The 20,949-nt window shown below is 39.0% G+C and overlaps 1 protein-coding gene across 4 annotated transcripts in view; it reads left to right on the top strand.

The window, feature by feature from the left end:
• Positions 1–19,729, top strand: part of LOC116308902 (neogenin) — a 39,950-nt gene extending 20,221 nt beyond the window's left edge. For 2 of the 4 annotated variants that reach the window (XM_089028050.1, XM_089028040.1), the window contains 15 exons: positions 137–374; positions 456–658; positions 1,359–1,528; positions 2,618–2,756; positions 3,940–4,152; positions 4,624–4,722; positions 7,477–7,740; positions 8,200–8,496; positions 9,120–9,140; positions 9,769–9,928; positions 13,251–13,427; positions 14,418–14,653; positions 15,264–15,649; positions 16,297–16,420; positions 17,509–19,729. In XM_089028050.1, the coding sequence (XP_088884176.1) occupies positions 137–374; positions 456–658; positions 1,359–1,528; positions 2,618–2,756; positions 3,940–4,152; positions 4,624–4,722; positions 7,477–7,740; positions 8,200–8,496; positions 9,120–9,140; positions 9,769–9,928; positions 13,251–13,427; positions 14,418–14,653; positions 15,264–15,649; positions 16,297–16,392 (2,699 nt within the window). In that variant the 3' untranslated portion in view covers positions 16,393–16,420; positions 17,509–19,729. Of the gene's footprint in view, positions 1–136; positions 375–455; positions 659–1,358; positions 1,529–2,617; positions 2,757–3,939; positions 4,153–4,623; positions 4,723–7,476; positions 7,741–8,199; positions 8,497–9,119; positions 9,141–9,768; positions 9,929–13,250; positions 13,428–14,417; positions 14,654–15,263; positions 15,650–16,296; positions 16,426–17,508 lie in introns of all 4 variants that reach the window. The other 2 variants (XM_089028043.1, XM_089028048.1) reach the window with 2 other exon arrangements.
• The last annotated feature ends 1,220 nt before the right edge of the window (positions 19,730–20,949 follow it).

Raw genomic sequence — 20,949 nt, 5'->3', positions numbered from 1 at the left:
TTAAAACCTAGTAGTGGCTCATTCAATCAGAACGCAGCATTGACGATAGACCACAAGCTAGATTCGACTAATTCCTAATATTTGATGTGATTTCCACAGGAAGCCCAATCGCAATTGTATACTGTTTGTCTTTCAGGAGTGGCAAGACTAGAAAACACAACAAAAACAAGCAAGATATTCAGAAATCTAAAACCCAACACAAAATTCAGGTTCCGGGTCTATGCTCAAAATTCTTATGGAACTGGGCCAATATCGTTTGACGCTATTGGACAAACAGCCCCAGCTGGGAAACCACCTGCAATGCCTACATCTTTGGTTGCCGTGCCATTGTCATCCTCACAGATCAAAGTCCAGTGGGCGGAGCAACCGTCAGAGTAAGATAAATCATTTTGTACCCCAATCTCTTCCCTTTTTTATGGTTGTTTGTCATTACTTATATATTGATCCTTGATTAGAAAAGAGATCACAGAGTACTTTGTCGAATATCAAGAGGTTAGTCAAGCCAGTGGAGCAAAAACCAGCACCTTCACTCCTAACAGACAGCTCACACTCAAAGCTCTCAAGACATACACCCAGTACAAAATATGGGTGTATGCTGTAAATAAGGATGATGTCAAGAGCCAGCCTGCTGTTACTACTGCTACCACCTATGGAGGAGGTATGGTATTGTATGGGGAGGAAGGGGAATGGGTGGGGAAGAAGGTTGATGGGTGGGGTGGAAAGGGAATGTTTGGGTAGAAAAGGGAATGTATGGGTAGAAAAGGGAATGTATGGGTAGAAAAGGGAATGTATGGGTAGAAAAGGGAATGTATGGGTAGAAAAGGGAATGTATGGGTAGAAAAGGAAATGTATGGGTGGAAAAGGGAATGTATGGGTGGAAAAGGGAATGTATGGGTAGAAAAGGGAATGTATGGGTGGAAAAGGGAATGTATGGGTAGAAAAGGGAATGTTTGGGTAGAAAAGGGAATGTATGGGTAGAAAAAGAAATGAATGCTGTTAAGAAAAGTATCTTTTGGATGGAAAGGAAATAGAGTGAAATTAATGAAGGGCTATGTATAAAAAGAAGTGTTTAAGCTAAAAAGAGATATGGGGTGCTTACCATTTAACCCAAATCCATCCGGTTGGAAATTCGATTGCTAATGGTAAGAAAAGAGCGGTAAACTTCCGAAAAATGGTACACGCGTCTACCGGAAGTACCAAAAAGAGCGAGAAAAGTGGATTACCTCAATCGGAAGATCGAGCTTTCCGGAACTTTCCCATTTCCAACCGGAATTTCCAGTTTTTGCGGATAAACACGAAAAGCGCCCCTGTAACCCATACTAGGACCTGTAACTTACTCTTGCCTGATTATCTTCCAGTTCCCAAAGGAAAGCCACGAGGCCTCGTTGTCAAGGGTGACGGCACAGGGACAGGACTGCTCGTCACGTGGAAACCAGTCCATCACAGTCTGGTGAACGGGCGAATCACAAAGTATTTACTGGAATACAAAAGGAAGAACAGAAGGAAGATCAAACGGGTAGACTTGCCGGTATGTGTGGAACAAATGACTCTTATCACGTTAGCATGACATTGTAAGATATTCGATTACAGCGATTTTCATGAACATGCTATCTCTGTGTCTCAGTGGTACACGCTGAAATTTGGTTTTTCGCTGCCGCCAGTCAAAAATATGAAAGGTACTGACTGATTAGGTTTGACACAGGCAAACACTGCCCGTCATGTTCTATCAGTCAAAGAGTATTCTATTGCTTGGTATCAATCAGCTGAATGAATCTCATTACCAACCATCCTACAATGACAGGCAAACACTGCCCGTCATGTTCTATCAGTCAAAGAGTATTCTATTGTTTGGTATCAATCAGCTGAATGAATCTCATTACCAGCTATCCTACAATGACAGGCTAACACTGCCCGTCATGTGCTATCAACCTGAGAGTATTCTATTGCTTGGTGTCAATCAGCTGAATGAATCTCATGAATCTCATTACCAGTCTACAATGACATGCAAACACTGCCCGTCATGTGCTATCAACCAGAGAGTATTCTATTGCTTGGTATCAATCAGTTGAATAAATCTCATTACCAGTCTACAATGACATGCAAACACTGCCCGTCATTGACATGCAAACACTGCCCGTCATGTGCTATCAACCAGAGAGTATTCTATTGCTTGGTATCAATCAGTTGAATGAATCTCATTACCAGCCTAAAATGACAGGCTAACACTGCCCGTCATGTGCTATCAACCAGAGAGTATTCTATTGCTTGGTATCAATCAGTTGAATGAATCTCATTACCAGTCTACAATGACATGCAAACACTGCCCGTCATGTGCTATCAACCAGAGAGTATTCTATTGCTTGGTATCAATCAGCTGAATGAATCTCATTACCATCTTACAATGACATGCAAACACTGCCCGTCATGTGCTATCAACCTGAGAGTATTCTATTGCTTGGTATCAATCAGCTGAATGAATCTCATGAATCTCATTACCATCTTACAATGACAGGCAAACACTGCCTATCACCTGATATCAACCAGAGAGTACTCTATTGCTTTCATGACGTCTATTGATAGCAACTTAATAGTTAAAGTCACATAACCTCTTTTTCAGGCTTCTCCGTTGCATTACACTCTGATGAGATTAAACCGTAATACTGTGTATGAAGTGCGCATGACTGCTGGTACAGATTCTGGTCATGGGGATGCCACTCACTGGGTGCAAGCTAACACAAGCGTTACAAAGTGCTCAGGTAACAAGCAATAGCTACCTCACAGTTTGAAACTGGTTTTTAAAATAATTGGTATAGTACGCGCGCTAGGATTGGTCGAAAACCATGTTTGATGAGAGTATCAAAACACGCTATCGTCATTTTTAATCTATCGCGCGCGCTCATTGGTCAGTTTGAATAAGACGGCACGTAGGGAGAATTTACTTAGACTTTGCTTTTTTTCGATCTTTTCGCGCGTTTGTTATTTTATAAAGCAAATCAAAAACAGTTTTCTGTGTTTGATACTCTACGCGTCGTGGTTTCCTACGCTCCTCTCGTGTTCTCCCAACATCCCGCGTGTTTTGATCAGAGTATCAAACACGGAAAACTGTTTTTGATCTGTTAATTATAAAATGAGGAAGGACGGAGTTTTCAATCCGAATGGTTTACATAATACATGATGTGTATGGGAATGCATATGAAATATATATTTGTAATGCTGTTGTAATGTATCGAATAGACCTTTTCGGCTCTGACGTAATGTTTTCCCATTTCAGACCACGTGTCATTCCCTAGAGTATCATTTCTTTGTTTAAGGTTTGCGCTCGGTTGCACATTAGAAAACACATGAATGTGGATACAACTCAAACAAAGAATATTATTCTCAAGGGAATGACACGTGGTCTGAAATGGGACAACATTACGCCGAGCCGAGGAGGTTTATTGAGCTGATCCTCGCAGTATACCAAGCAACTTATGCAGCTGTAAATTGAAAGACTCGGAACAAATTCCGTGGTTTATATAATGTTGATTACTTTTACTATATGTTGGTAATAAGAATAATAATAATGATAAAATAATAATGGTGATAATGATAATGATAGAGTGAAGGCATATAGCCCGTGAAATAAAGAATACTAGTCAACGTGTAATAGTCAAATATAGACACAAAAGAAAACAATGGAATTAAGGTCTACTAAAGTGTATTAGTCTAATATCTATTTCACGGGTTTAGTGACTCCACTCTAGTCAAATAGACACGAAAGAAAACAATGGAATTAGGGTCTACTAAGGTGTATTAGTCTAATATCTATTTCACGGGTTTACTGACTTCACTTTAATAATAATAATAATTAAATAATAATAATGATTACAATTATAAATATTGTAATAATTCGTAAATATATGCAGGAAGGCCTACCAACTACGACTGTCTTGTTTTTAGAATCAAGAAACCCAGGCCGGCCCACTGATCTTCAGCTGTCAATCATCGCCTTGAAATCCCGCAGTATGATCAAGATTGAATGGCAGGCCCCTGTAGACGTCAGTCAATTCTGTGTTACGGGTTACATCGTAGAGTATGGTGAAGGGACTCCGTTTCACCAGAAGAATCCTGTCAACGCTAGTACTACGCAGTATCTTGCTAAGGAAGGAATAAGTAAGTAAAGAAAGGAAGAAAGGGAGGGAGGAAGGTTGGTGGAGAGGGAGGAGGAAGGATGGAAGGAAAGAAGGAAGGAAAGAAGGTAGGGAGGGAGGAAGGAAAGAAGGAAGGAAAGAAGGGAGGAAGGTTGGAAAGAGGGGAGGAAGGTTGGTGGAGAGGGAGGGAGGAGGGAAGGAAGGAAGGAAGGTGAGTGGGTGGGTCGATAGGGAGATAGGAAGGTTGGTAGGAAGGAAGGGAGGAAACAAGGTTTGGAAGGTAGGGAAAAAGGTTAGTAGGAATGAAGGGAGGGAGATAGCAAGGAGAAAGGGAAAGAGGATGGTAGGAAGGTTGGGAAGACGGTGTTGACCTGTGCAAGGTAGCTGCCATTTGCACTTAGAGGTCACGTGACCCTACCCACTTAAACACAGCAGCTGTGTCACGAACACCTGACACGAAAAGAACATTGTAAGTTTTGATGCTTCACTTCAGGTCCTGGGCGAACATACGTTGTCAAGGTGGTGGCTATAAACAGCAACAAAGACAACGGACCAAACATTCAAGAAGAGATCGTGATCCCTCCAAGTCCAGGTATCGTTGCCTAGCAACAGTTGTACAGGGGCGTAACCAGGAATCTTGCAGGGTGGATGCACGGGGAATTGAAATGAAACTAACAGCCGTCTTGAGAAGTAGTATTCCAAACAAAACAAAAACAAAACGAAAAACAAAAAACAAAAAACAAAATACAATAATGTTGAGCGTTAGTTAAAAATGCTACATATGCAGATGGAAAGTGGGTCTAAAAAATATGAATGAGTCAGCGGACCTTCAGCTTTTGCGCGGGGGGTGGGAGGTGCACATGCACTCACTGCACCCCCCTTGGTTACGCCCCTGTTGTAAGAAACGATATCATACTACTCTCTTTTTTCTTTCTTTCTTTTCATACTACTCTTGTCACTATACAAGACACGAGAAAGTTTAGAAACGAAAGTTTTGATGTCTAAAGAACAATGAAAAGTATTTTTAATTCACCACTTCGGCGCCATCTGTCACGTGGTATAAATCGTGTTGGATTGTGTTACGGTCACCAAAAAGGTCGGACATTGTTTTTGGATTCCTGTACAAATGTACTGGCTTTTGGACAAATTATATACTTGGTTGGTTTATCTGTTTCTCTAAATAGCAATAAGGAAAGCTTCAAACAAGTTAGAAAAATGATATTTGGCTTGTATTTAGGAAGCTAACTCAGCAAATCAAGTAAATAATTTGTTTAAAAGTCAGTACATTAATTTGTACCGAAGAACAATGTGCGATCTTTTTGGTGATCGTAACACAATACAATAAAATGTATACCAAGTGATGGCTAGCGCCGAAGTGGTGTATTAAGGTGGCTCGACCCCCTCACGCTTGACCGCTACCCTACACTTTTGGAACGCTGGTGCATAAACGTGTTTTATCCGATTGCAAATCTTTTTTGCACATAAGTCACATAAAGATTGAATTAGTGTTTGATGCAGTTTTTAATGAGATCGGACGTCATAACACGTAATTATGATGAAATATTTGTTTTCGTTTAGAAAATAATTTTAGCCTTTCAGAGCGTTCAACACTAAAATGCTTCGTATCACATAATTATATACTAGATGCCTCCATTTGTAGGGATTTTTTTATTCAAACGTGGGACGTTTGTCACAACTGTGTATTACCATTCTTCGGGAGTAAATCGGAAAGCGGCCAAGCGAGATCAGACCGTGCATGGTGCGAAAGAATTTGATGATATGGGGTGGGGCTCAGGGTGGCGGAGAGCTTGTCTCTCCTTTATTTAGTACATATTCATATACTTATACTTCATTTATAGAGCATTTTTTGCTAATTACGCTGCTTAGGGTCTTTCTTTATAATGCATTTTTGTCATGTTTTGTTGTTTTTCTTGGGAGTTTTCACATAGGGATAACCTCATAACTTCCTTTCAAGTCGCCTATTATTGTGCTTTGTTGTCTTATTTGTATCGCTTTTTGCTAGCCTCTGCTCTTACTTGTATTTTACTATTTATCAATAATTTATTTGCGATTTGAATAAACTATGTATGTATGTATTAACAAACAATAGAATTCCCAGAACATCAAATCGCTGGGAAACGATCAATGTTTTCTGTATCTCCCGTTCGCTTTAGATCGCTTTAAATGAGTTCAATAGTCTTGCAATTTTGTGCAATATTAGTTTAAGTACTAATTTGTATCCTGACGTAGTTTTGAGAGAAATCATCAGCGAATTTTAGAATAATGGAAGATCTAGTAAGATTGCCTAGAAAACTGCAATGAAAAGTGCGCATCGAATGTTTACCCCGTCTTATGCATTATACGTTTTCACAAAATCGCATAAGTCGATTACCTTCAAAATGTTCCTTTTGAAACTAGATACAGAGTAAAACTAAATGAGCAATGACTTTTGTGAATATATAGCTCTGAAATATTAATTTCGGTCGTATCAAATCCATTGTTTAGTTTTGAAGTAGATTATGAACTATATTTAAATAATCTCAAATATCTCATAATTAGGTAGATAGATTTTTTCAAAAATCCCTACAAATGGAGGCATCTAGTATATAATTATGTGGTACGAAGCATTTTAGTGTTGAACGCTCTTCAAGACTAAAATTGCACTCTAAACGAAAACAAATGTTTCATCATAATCACGTGTTATGACGTCCGATCTCATAAAAAACTGCATCAAACATTAATTCAATCTTTATGTGACTTATGTGCAAAAAAGATTTGCAATCGGATAAAACACGTCTATGCACCAGCGTTCCAAAAGTGTAGGGTAGCGGTCAAGCGTGAGGGGGTCCAGCCACCTTAAATCCTATTCTCGACTTTCACACCCCCATAATACTTTGCGTCTTTGGGGGGTAACCAGAGGGTAAAAACCCACTTATTTTGCTGAAGACTGATCAGACAATGTTGACTGTACCTTGTTGGGAATCCAAAAATAAAATGAAGAAGTAAAAAAAAGAAAAAGATAGAAGCTTGAAAACGTTTAAGGTAAATTTTAAACATTTTTTCGTAAGTCAATACATTTTCTGTAAGACCAAAACTCTTCATGATCTGTACACGCAAAAATAACTTGGAATAAACTGATAATCAGTATTGTACAGATAAAAGCAGGTATAGTATAGATTCAATTAAGAAACCTTTCAATTTGGGACAGTTTTTTGATTGGTTGCCCACCAAAGACGCAAGGCATTATGGGGATGTGAAAGTCGAGAATTTGGTTTCATTATCATTTATGTGTTGACAACTCAGACTGAGACTGTATCGACAACATTCCTGTATTTCCTGTTTTCAGATCAAGAGAAACCCGTCAAACAAGTCCGAGTGACGCCATTGACATCCCGTGCTCTCAAGGTGGACTGGGTCGAGACGAGCGATCGTATTTCCGTTGTTTATCACGTGTACCACAGCTTTAAGAAGGCCGTGGTGTATTGTGGGAACACCACCTCCAAGACTATTGATTGTTCTGGGCTGAAGCCTTATACGTTTTACACTGTGTATGTACGAAGGCACGGTGAGAACGTCAATAGTACTGGGATGAACCGAACGAAGGAAGAGAGTAAGTCCTCTCAGATCATTTGTCATTCCTTTGAGTATTATTTCTTTCTTTACTAGGAATACTTTTCAGCTATGGTGCAATGTTTTCCCATTTCAGACCATGTGTCATTCCCTTGAGTATTATTTCTTTCTTTACTAGGAATGATTTTCAGCTATGGTGCAATGTTTTCCCATTTCAGACCATGTGTCATTCCCTTGAGTACCGTATTATTTCTTTCTTTACTAGGAATGTTTTTCAGCTATGGTGCAATGTTTTCCCATTTCAGACCATGTGTCATTCCCTTAAGTATCATTTCTTTCTTTACTAGGAATGCCAGCTTTTCAACTTTTTAAGTATTATTCTTGTGTTTCCCAGTAAAGCTTGAAAATATATTTAATGTAGATATAACTAAGAGAAATTTTAACTTTCTTAACCATTTCGTTGACCTAACAAATAAGATTTGTTTCTTTTTCCTTTTAGAGCCGAGTCCTCCCACGGACATCACAGGAAGTCAAGCAGAAGACAACACCACAGATCTTTTCCTACACTGGCAAATCCCAGAGCAAATCAATGGAAAGATCCTACAGTACCGAATACACTACTCTACTAATCTGAGCCTTTCGTTAGACCAATGGGAGAAAGTGGACAGCAATGGCAGCGCAATGATGACTCGAGTCAAAAATCTGGTCTCTGGGAAGAAGTATTATTTTAAGATTCAAGTGAGGAATGGTGCAGGGTGGAGTGATGCTTCTAAAGCTAAGATGATCATGATTAAAGGTACGTCTGACCCTTGGGCGTAGGTGAGAGCATACATTGAGTCTCCTGGGGGGTAGGTTAAGTCTGTCGGGAATGATGAGATGATGATTAAGGGTGTCAAGATGAATATGATATAAGGTACGTCTGACCCTTGGGGGTAGGTGAGAGTATACATTGAGTCCCCTGGGGGGTAGGTTAAGTCTGTCGGGGATTAAAGATGTTGATGATTAAGGGTGTCAAGAAGATTATGATTTAAGGTACGTCTTACCCTTGGGGGTAGGTGAGAGCAAACAATGAATCCCCTGGGGGGTAGGTCAAGTCTGTCGGGGATTACGAGGTGTTGATGATTAGGGGTGTCAAGATGTTTATCATTAAAGGTGCGTCTAACCCTTGGGGGTAGGTGAGAGTATACTACATTAAGTCCCCGAGGGGGAGGATGACATTACGCTGCATCAGAGTTCACACGGTCATAGTAAAGTCATTGAAAGTCATGGAGTTTTAAAATATCTAGTGAAGGCCTGTAAAAACTTGCGTAGGTTACGGAAAAGTGATGGAATTCCCCCCCCCCCCCCCCCCCCAATACACACACATTTAACTGTGATTGTGCTTTTACTAATAATCTCTAATATATATATATTTTTCAGATAAAGGTTCTACCACTGAAGGTAAGCATTGATTCCAATCTCGTACCCAGAGCCTGCGTTTCTTCTGGCCTGCGGCGAAGAACGAGGGCTCTTGCATAATCCAGTTTTTGAGACCATGATTTCTTGGACTTCCGGTATAACAGCGCATGCGTTCAAAGACTTGCAAAAATTTTTTTTAAAATATGTTCCCGATTTCTAATTTTGATTTGGATTGAGTAAACTTAGAACTATGTTTGAAAGCATGATTTTCATCGATTATATTTCATTAACGGAAAATTGCGCATGCGCCAAAAAATGGATTATACCAGAGCCCTCGCTCTTCGCCGCAGGCCAGAAGAAACGCAGGATCAGGGTACGAGATTGCGTTGGTTCCTGTTACTACTCAGTTAACTGTTAACTTTCCGTTTTCTTTCTGTGCTTTGGTTGTTTTTGCTATATCTTTCAAACAAACCAAGTCACAGGGAAGCGAGGCATGTTGACAAATACAACGTTACTACGCATGAGCAGACTCATTTGTAGCAAAACCGCTTTGCACCGTAATGCGCATGAGCAGAATATTATTTTTAGGCAGTTATCTCGGCCAATCAAAATGACGAAAAATTTATTTAAATGATAATATGATTAATATGTGTCCTGTGAATTTTAATAGCAGGCCCTACTGGGAACATCAATGCACAAGCTGCAGGCAGTGGCGAACTCAAAGACAAGACATTATGGATTGTTATTGCTGCGGTAGCCGGCGTGACCCTCATCGCCATTATCGTCATCAGTGTTGTTTTGTGCAAGAAGCGATCAGGCGAGGACCAAAGGTGAGCCGATGAAGGACGACTCTCAATTCTTCGAACAAAACTTTGTAGAACTTTGTCGCTCTGTCTTCTTGGGAGTATGCCATCATCTTGTTTTTCTACTCCGAGGCTTGCATGCTTGTGTTCTCAAATTGTACAAATTATTGTTACCGGTTTTACCGGCTTTAACATGTTTAGCACGTTGTCTTGGAAACAAGGAAGACAGTTATTATTTGTTTGACAAGTTTATTTGAGAAACAGAGCCCTTGCTACAACGTCCTTGGTTTAAGAACCTGTTTTACAAGTTTATTTGAGAAAAAGACAATTCACTGTAACCTGTTTGTCAGGTAACGACACGTGTATTCGAGGTAATCGAACCTATAACCTGTTTTTCAGGTTATTTAAACCGGTTTTAACAGGTTAAAAACAAGTTATTCGGCTCTGTTTCTTGAAGATATTTTTGCTTTACATGAAAACTTGCATGCTTGTACATATTTATAGCCAGTGAAGTAACTCATTCGAGAAAAGTAGAGCTTGGTGATTAACTGTTTTCTAAGTTCGTTTAGTTTATAGGAACGATATTTAACAATTTATTTGGAACCTGTCTATAAAACTAATTTTAGTTTTTCTAACTTTCTTTTAAAAAGAGAAACATATAAACAAGGTTTTTTTGAAACAATGTGTAGTACGTTATAACGGTTTTTTTCTTTTATTTTATAGTATAAAAATTATATTATTCACTGCTCGCAAGAAAACAAATTGCTTTATTTGATTGGGTGGAGAACCCGGTAGCAATATCTTTAAGAAAACTGTCAAAAGAAATATGAGATGTTGGTTCTTCGGTAACCTTCGGCAGAAAAAAAAATGGATTCATTTACTTACCAAAAGAACACATTCTAAAGCAAATCAAATAAAAAATTCCTGCCGGTGCTTTATTAGTAGTGGTCTACGGTTTCAATTTTCATGAAATAGAAAGCCTTCGGGGAAAAAAAGTTTATTTACCCTTCAAATTTTATAGTTGCTCCTTTTTAAAGTTGAAAGTTGGAAGCCATTCCGAGGTTGAGAAAAAACTGGGTCGAGTTGGCGTTGCAGTGCATTGTGGGGCTAATTTCCAAGATGGCGTCTAATTCGTCCTCTAAAACAGTCCCACATTACACCGCAGTGCCAACTCGACCCAGTTTTTTCTCAACCTTGGAATAGCAAATATAGAACTGTGTTCAGTGAAAGAAAAAAATTCAGTCATCCCGCAATTCATTATTCATGAATTCACTCTACGTCATTAAAAAGTCTAAAATGGCGGGAAAGTGTAGCTGTTATGAATAAGCACTTAAAAGGGAAGTTCTCTTGGATACTTTTTAACTCGTAAAGAAACCTTTTGAGGGAAATTAGATTAACCCAGTTTAATATATATATATATCATTGGTGGATAACCCTTTCGGTTTTCTCCACCTTCAATGAGATCCAACTGCGCGCATAGACGCTTGGGATTGATTCTTTTTTCAAACAAAAATTCGCAATTTGATTGGCTGATCGTTTTACTTCAGATTACCTGGTTGTGGTTTCAAAATCATTATATGATAGATGATTTTGAAGAAAAAATCTTTAAGAGCAAACTATTATGATTATTATTATAAGCATTAACAATAAAAATAAAAACGCCATTAAAATTCACTTAAAAGGATAGCAAAACTTATAGCAAAACTTGTATGAAATCTTAAATCTAACTAAAACATAAATACTTCACATTTTTTTAGGAAACAATATTTTGATTTATAATAGATTTTTTTAATATATATTACGAACTATTTACAGATATTTGCGTCAAGGTGCGGTGAAACGGGTAACGCAAACGCGCCATGCGAAGAGAACGAACTATTTCAAGTATTACCACTCAGCGCGCAACAAATTTTCATGGCTGCGTGAAATAGAAACACAATCTACTCATTGTGACGATGCAATTTTGTTGCGCGCGGAGTCGTAATACGAGCAACATTTGCTCTGCAACTTCGAACGAAACAGTAGTGACCTTTAGATCCGACGACGAGTACGAGAACGAGTACGAGTTTAAAACTGGTCCTTTGCATGTGGTTGACACTGAATCGGAGTGGATTTCCGAATTTTTACAACCTAAAGTTTCAATATACGTACACGATCACGACTACGAAATGAATATCTTTATGACTGAGTTTGGACATTACTAGGTTATTTTTTGCTTTATTATTATTAGTAGTAGTATTAGTTTAATTGTAAAGCGCTTTTGAGCTATAAGTGAAACGCGCTATATTAATTAAATATTATTATTATTATTATTATTATTATTATTATTATCTTTTAAAATTACAAAAACCTCGTTTCGTACTCGTCGTCGGATTGAAAGGTCGCTCAGGTGCAAGACGAGTTGCGCGATTTCGTTGCCCGTATTACCGCTCCTTCAGTGGATAGTTAATTCTAGTTAGGCATTGTATTTGATTTTGTCGTGTTATCGTTCTTTAACCATTGTATCTCGGTAGATTTTGGTTTCTCGAGCTCTTGGTGGACGTCACCGACCAGTGTGAAAAAAAATTGTAATACTTATGTTAAGAAATCAGAAATAAAAGCCTTCAACAAACAAAGGAATTTGAATTTTTTGTGGAAAACGGACTACTTATCGTCCATTTATTCATTCGAGAGCATCCCATTCATTCTTTTATTCATTCGAAAATATTTCATTCATTTATTCATTCGTAATATTACGTATTTTTTTCATGTTATTTAATATTGCGTAACATTGTAATATTAAGTAATATTAAGTAATTTTTCCTATTATTGCGTAATATTGCGTAATTTTAACTATTATTGTGTAATATTGCATAACTTTAACTATTATTGTGTAATTTTACCTATTATTGCGTAATTTTAACTATTACTTCGTAATATTGTGTAATTTTACATTTTTTCGTGATGTACTAAAGATTGGCGCGCAAACCAAGCAGAAGAAGCCTTGTTGCTATGGTAACGTTTTCACTTCTTACTCTTCTTATGCACTTGCTATTGACAAAAATCCTATTTCCTACTCAATGTTCCTTCTCTAGACCACACCATACCTTTAACCTCATTTTCCTCGCTTAAATCTCTCTTCTTCTGTGTCTGTCATGTTCAGTTATAAAATTTTAATTGCATAACCATTGCGGGTTTTTGTGGTAAAATCAAGGTCATGTTGTACTAATTGATCTTGCCGTTAAGGACGCTAGTCGTACCGCTGTCTCTCAAGCTAGACGCGCTGACTTCCCGCGTCGAGACCACGCGCATAAAGAACTTTTTATTTGATTACCCTTCCAAATAAAACAGTATTGTGTTGTTCTTGCAGCCCTAGGAAGGCACGAAAACCGCCTCCTTCGTACAAGTCGGCTGTCATAGCGAATGGGTCGGTGAAGAAAAAGAAAGAAGAAAAACCGCCTGACTTGTGGATCAATCACACGGAGAATATGGAAATGAAACCGCTCAACTCTGCTAACCCACCACCGGACGTGACAAACATACCAAGGTACGTTCGGCAAAGAAAGATCATTGTTGGGGACGCATATGACGTCATATTATGTTTAATTATTGTTCGGGTAGATGCTTCCTCTGTAGGCATCTACTCTCGCGTTCCATTTGCAAAGGAAGCCCGCTAGAGAGTTATGCGCGCTAAAGAACGGAGTTAGGAGTTGCCTGCAGAGCTGAGGCTAGGTGCGTGTGACGTTATAGACGCCATGTTGGTTGAATTGAACTGAAAGATTTCTTGTTTTCTTTCGTTATGTCATGCAGCATGGCAGCCCGGCTTTTGTTCCCTTTTTGTTGGCTTTTGAATACACATAGCTTTCCATTCCTTTTGCGGGAGAGTCAAATTATTGTCGCCATGTTGTTTGAATTTAAAGATTTTGTCTAGTCTTGTGCTCGTGGTCAGTATGGCTAACCAAATGTGGTTGTAGTGGCGGTCGTGGTTGAAATATTTTTGAACTATATTGAACTATTTTGCCCATAGTTATTGACATGAATACCACGAAAACGCTGGTATCTGGATTGTAGATTATTTCCAGCTGTTATCGAGGTCAAAATTTCTTGATTTTCCAGATGTTAATATTTATGTTAAGGATTTTTTCGAGAGCCTTGTCCAGCTTGTTAAATAGTTAGTGTGGCCCCCTAGATGAGCAGGGGCGTAGCCAGGAATTTTCCGAAGGGGGGAGGGGATGGGGATGAAATTCAAAAATCCGCCATTCTGTTTGGGCCCCCGAAACAAAAAAAAAAAAAAAAAACGCCCGCAATGTGTTGCTTTACGTTTTGATTTTGTAACACTTTGTAACACTTAGAAAAGCAAATGAAAACTACCGTATAAATTCCAAAAAGTCGCCATTTTGTTGCCACAAAGGGGGGATCATTTATCATTGCGCTTGATGATGAACTTCTCAGCTCTTGTGGCAAACTAAAGATCATATCATGAGTCTAAATGAAAACAATAAAAAAATCAAAGTACTATTTATTTATTCATTTTCAGGAGCTCCAGAGAAATGAGACCACTAGACGACCACCCAATAGATCAGATCAAACTAGACCACGAAAGATGCTCTTTCCGCAAAGACAGTCAGGAAATGGAACCCGATGAATTACCCCCTCCACCTCTGCACCTATTGGACGAGGATGATGATGATGTGCCCTCCCCTATAGCTATACCCAACCGTGCCCCGTACCGTCCGGTAGTCAATTACCCTAGACCTTCGACTCCTGATAATGGTAAGTCCTTTTGTTATTGGTTGTTTACTATTATCATTGTGCGCAGTCATCGCTTTTGGCCCCGTCCACACGTATCCGGAAATTTTTGTATTCGCAAAAAAATTTTTGCGGATACGAAAATGTTTGCGTCCACACGCAGCGTATTCGAATCGTTTTCACCGTCCACACGTGTCCGTTTTCGTAGAATTTGCGGATACGGCCACAAAAATTTCCGGACACGTGTGGACGCAACCCGTATCCGCAAAAAAAAAAAAAAAATTGCGGATACAAAAATTTGCGGGTACGTATTGACGGGGCCTTTGTTTCCCTGTACCTTCCTACGATTTCAAAGTAACTCTCCGTACTCTCACAATTTATTTAATTAAAAATGAATGGATGAATGGATGGGTGGATGAATGAAAAATATAAATAAATGAATGAATAAATAAATAAAAAATAAATGAATGAATGAATGAAAAATATAAGTGAATGAATGAATGAAAGAAAAATACCCAAAAGTTTGGTTAAAGTAGCCTGGGAATAAGTGTGCCGGTGCAAAAAAAGCTAAACGATGAAACAAAATTCACTGCTCAACTGGATGGTTATTCATAAAGTTATTTCTGCTTTTCAGGACCCAGGTACCCAGCGTACCCATTAACGAGCACCCCACGGCATCTCAACACAGTACCTCGCAGCGAGTCATTTGATAACTCAAGAGAACCTGATGTAAACACTCCATTATTGAGGTCCCACTCAGATGACTTCGACCGTGCCCCCAAAGATAAGCCTGCACCCATTTATGCAGTACCCAAACCAAAGCCGAAACCAAAGCCTTTGAATGAGCCAACCCAGAAGGTACCGCCACCGACCAAGCCTAAACCGACCGGACCAAATGATGATATACAGCTACCATCTGTTGGATACAGCACACCTACAGGGGTATATCGAGTTCCTAATGGTACACAGAATGCGCCGCCAAAGTATGATGAGAATTATATTCCCCAGAGAAAAGACACAGTAAGTTGATAATGCTGCAGCAATTTCAATTTTGGGCTCATTTGATAATAAAAATTTAATAACTTATTACTTATATGGCGCAAATTTGTGCAAATTTGATTAGCTTATCTCTCATATTTTGATATTTTGGAAATTATTTTCAAAATTAGGAAATTCAATGATACCAACAAAACACGACGTTTTGGAGCCATCATGGCCCCTTTATCAAACTTTTTTTCAAAATTCTTTTCAAAATAAGTTGTTTATTTAGGAAATTATTTTCTTTGGCAGAGCTTTCCACCCAAACACTGATTACCTTTTCTACCCATGTGCTACCCTTCCTATACATGCATAATCCTTTTCTATACATGTACCTGTACCTACACTTCCCTTGCACTTCAAGCTTACAATACCTTTCTACCTGTGCATTTAACGTTGCTACCCATATATTGCTACCCAAATGTTACAAATTCTACCCATACACTGCCCTTGCTACCCATACACTGCTCTTGCTACCCATACATTACCCTTGCTATTCATACATTACCCTTGCTATTCATACATTACCCTTGCTACCCATACATTACCCTTGCTACCCATGCATTGCTGTTTACCATATACTTCGTACTCGTACACCCATTCATATATTCTTACTTCGTTCTCTTTAGAGGGCTGTTGCAGCCGAATTGGACCACGAGTTAGCAGGCCTTGAAGGGCTAATGAAAGACTTGAATGCAATAACAAGCAATGATTATCTAACATAACATCAACCATAAAATTATTATCACTGAGGTGAGGTGCGCACCTGACCAAATTAGTGTGCAAGTACTTCCATTGCATGCTAGTATGATAACCTATTGTATTGTATGACCTAACATGGCTATAACTCATGAGAGCGGCATGCTTTTTATCCTGTTTAAAACGACCTGTGCTCGCTATCGAATCTGTTTGCAATGACTGCCTCTATCTATAGTCCCTTTCACAGTTCCCTGTGCCATCTTGTAAGGTAGCTGTGCCGTTGCATTGAAACGAGATGGTAAGCTTGCAATGATAGATACCTTTTTTAACATCTTGGACAATTATTCATGTCTCTATCATGGCTAGATTACTGTCCGTCTCGCTTTGATACAAAGGCACAGCTACCTTTCAAGATGGCGCAGTTGTGCTCTCTATTGTACCTGTTTACAATGGCCGTCCTATCTATCGAGCACCTACTGTATAGGTCCTAGACGTTGTACTCTCTATTGAACCCCTTCACAATGACTACCTCTATCTATCGAACACCTACTGAACTAGAGGTCCTAGACATTGGTCTCTCTATCGAACCTGTTTACAACGACCACCTCTATCTATTGACCACCTACTGAACTAGAGGTTCTAGACATTGTGGTCTCTATTGAGCCTGTTCACAACGACCGCCTCTATCTATCGACCACCTACTGAACTAGATTTCCTAGACATTGTGGTCTCTATCGAACCTGTTTACAACGACCAGACCATTTTATAGTAGGCATTTTCTGGGTTCTATAAACATGAGGCATTCAAGTTTTGCTTGGGGGAAAATGAGGCAAATATGTTTGTACCTGAGCTAGACCACGATGCACTTTGTCATAAACATTTGATCTGGTCTTTTATTTGTTTCAAGGGTTTCTCTACAGTTTTACTCCCTTTTCAAAAACCATCACCCTCTTAGCCGTGTGGTGACTTAGATCAGCCCAGTGGTTGTTCCAGGGTTCTATCTGTGAGTTAGCCATACCCTGACTTAGATCAGCCCAGAAGGTTGTTTCAGGGTTCAATCTGTGAGTGAGCCGTGCCCTGACTTAGATCTGGTTGTCTCAGGTTTCAGTTGTATTAATATTTTATCTTTATTTTTTCCCCAGGATATCAATCACCCTGAGGGTATATCTTGGGAAGAACGTACAGGGCCAAACAATGAGGTGGTACAGCACACAAAAATGTGAATAATTTAGCAACGGTGAGCTATCAAAACCCCCTTCAAGATCATATGCGGATGGAGAAAAATCTCAAATAGTTTTATAATCCCACATAATTTCTTAGCAAATAAGTAAAAAGCCTATGTAGCGGTGCAGAATGAGGGTTCGAGCGGGGAAAGGGGAGGGGGACTGGGGATAGGTGAGGGGTGGCTATTGATTCTCGTCCCCAGTCCCTGCGCCTTTCTTTTTCTTCCACTCTCCCCTCGAGCAGCTCCATAGGCTAACGAAAAAGATATATTAGTTTTATAGCCAGGTTTACATGTAGCATTATCCAAGACCGGAAGAAAAGTATCACTTCCGGGTGCTATTTAAAAGTTTTTATGGCCAGATTAATTTACCAAATTTTTATCCACTCAGTATTAACACTTGGTTCTTAATTACAAACCTAAACCGAAATTAAAATAGTAAAATATTGACGCCATTTCTGGTTTTTTACGAAGAAAATTCCGGATGTGACGCAAGCTAAGTTCCCTGCGCCATCTTTAAAGGTAGCCGTGCCTATGCGTCGAAGCGAAGCGAACGGTGAGCTTGCAATGATACAGACCTTTCTTAACACTTTGGACAATTATTCAAGTGTCTCAATCATTGCAAGCTCATCGTTCGTCTCACTGCGATGCAAAAGAACCTAAATTGCGCAGGGAACTGTGCAAGGGACTATTTGACTTTTTGTGCGTTAAATCTTTTAAGGCACATTTTGCCTTTAGATTTTTTGGCTCAGAATGACTAACGCTCTCAAAATCGTGGCAGTGCTCGCAAACTAATTGCCAGGCGCCCTTAAAGAGTTAATTCTTCAATATAAAATTCATAATATTCTAATATTTTTAAATATTTCCATAATCATCAAAAGATATATATATTTGTAGTCACGTGGGTTTATGATGGTTTTGATATTTCTATTTCCCTGTTTTGGCCTTGTACATTTTTTTAAAAGATTTTACGGAGATTTTAGTCCGACAAAATTAGGACTTCTAGCTTACAAAGTCATGTGCGATAAAAGTAGACAAAAATTACAGGCAAATGTTAGACTCCCAAAGGGACTAGTTACAACATTCAGTTAATTCAACTGGGCCTGGTTGTACGAAGCTTGGATAGCGCTATAAAGTCGATACTGCTTTCCAATAAGTTTATCCACTGGATAAGATTTATCCGTCGAGTAGCGCTATCCACCCTTCGTACAACCGGGCCTGGTGGCGTCATCACCGCCCTATCTTCTCTTGTTATAGATACACCAACATGGCGACTGTTATTTTGTCATTTAAATAATTCAGTTTGTTTCCAGTGACGTCATCACCGCCATGTTGATGTACGTTAACAAAAGATTTTTTCGTTAGCTTCTCTTGTTATGTACACCAACATGGCCGTCATGTCTTTGTCATTTGAATCTGGTTCTGTTTGTTTCAATGTGACGTCATGACCGCCATGTTGGCGTACGTTAACGAAAGATTTCTCGTTAGCTTCTCTTGTTATGTACACCAACATGGCCGCCATGTCTTTGTCATTTGAATCATTCACTTTCTTACGTTAACGCCGCCATCTTGTTTACGCATACCAAAATGGCTGCTTTGGTTTGTCTTTAGTTCTTCGCTTATTGTAGTCATCATCGCCGCCACATTGGATTGTTTTTATACGCCAACATGGCTGCTTCGCATTGATTTTGTAGTTCAAGGCCTCTTAATAATATAAAGTAAATCCTTAATATATAATTGCTTTAGAAGAGCTGGATGAAACTTTATTATTGGATCCTAAAATATCTAGGGATTAATATTTTAGATAAAAAATAATATAAGCAATAAAAAAAAGAAAGAAGAAGAAGAAGAAAATAATCTATTTTTAGATATTTAAGCATAGGGTGCCTCTACGCATGCCCAAGCTTCATACCCTTAGTCACAGGCCAGAAGAAAGGCAGGCTCTGGGTACGAGATTGATTTAACATCCAATAGTACAGCGGAAAAGGCACGTCCTATTACTCTATCATTTAGCTTTTCCTATAAGTTGTACAAAGTCTGGGATAACATGGGGATTCTTACCTTTGGTAAATTGGTAAAGTTTGGTATTGAAGTCTTAAATGACATTGTGAAATTATTGAATAAATCCTTGTTAACAAAAAGTATTTACTTTTAATTTACTTTTATTTTTTTATTTTTTTATCAAGTATGAACTCGATTTCCAAGTGATTTTCGTAGCGAAATACGAAGTTCATAGCATACTACGAACAAGGGGTGTGTTCAAAATGACGATCCAAAACAGGAGCCAGGAGCATACGGCTCACGTATGAGATATGAATAACAATGAAACAGCCGCTATCGTGGTTGATCTAACAAGAGAAGCTAATGAGGAATGCTTTGTTACCGTCAACCAAGATGGCGGCAAAAATAAAATAAAAAACAAGCAACTCCTGGATTCGAGGCTAAGCCCGCATACAGTTCTAGATTTAGGTGGTGGGTAATGGCAAATACCCCCTCGCGACTCAGATCTGTTGAAAATGTTCGGTATAGACCCCTTGCAGCATCTTGGAATGCAGCTCAATCTGGGGGACCAAAGAGTAGGATCCCAATAGTCCCCTTCACAGTTCCCTGTTCACGTCAAGCTTGCAATGGTAGAGCCCTTTTTTAACACCTTGGACAATTATTCACGCGTCTCTATCATTGCAAGCTCACCGTTTGTCTCCCTTCGATGCAAAGGCACGACTTCCTTTCAAGATGGCGCCGGGAAATGTGAAAGGGACTATTCTCAGCAGATTGGAATTATTTTGTTTTGTCCTCTAAGTGAGCTGCTTTGACGTCACATGCAAGAGGTCTATTGGGTGTCTGTAATGACTATTAGTTCCGTAAACAGTTCCGTTAGTTCCGTTGTTTAGCTACATGCAAACAGACAACACTTTAATTTTTGCGATTTGATTTTAGTTTTGAACATTGGAGATCAAACTTCAGAAATTCAGGCTCGTTTCTTGGACTCGATATCACATTTGAGGCGTCTCCTTTGATTCGAGGGTTTTTCTCCCGCAAAATCCAATAGTTACATTCCAGTATGATATGTGATTTATAACGAGAAATCTATACAGGTACGGCCAAGGTCACAGTCATCTATACCGGGAATTTCAACGCTGGACCGGAAGTCAGCATTGCTTGGTTTTGAGGACTGGAAACGGAAAATCAGTTAAAATAACTATATAAAACATTTTAATAAGAACAATATGATAGTAAAACTCACTGAAAAGCCGAAATTAAGTCCACACGCACATATAGACCAAGAGAAGTATCAAGACACTTTAGAGGTTTTGTTGTTATTTCTTGAAGATATTTTGAGAAGTTCGAAAATTAGAAATCC

Source organism: Actinia tenebrosa, unplaced genomic scaffold (genome assembly GCF_029948245.1).
Source record: "Actinia tenebrosa isolate PJP-AT-01 unplaced genomic scaffold, QUT_ActTen_1.0 PGA_scaffold0__85_contigs__length_37466705, whole genome shotgun sequence".
Lineage (NCBI taxonomy): Eukaryota > Metazoa > Cnidaria > Anthozoa > Actiniaria > Actiniidae > Actinia > Actinia tenebrosa.
Note: the sequence above shows the minus strand (reverse complement) of the source record. Positions and strands in the feature narration are given on the sequence as shown.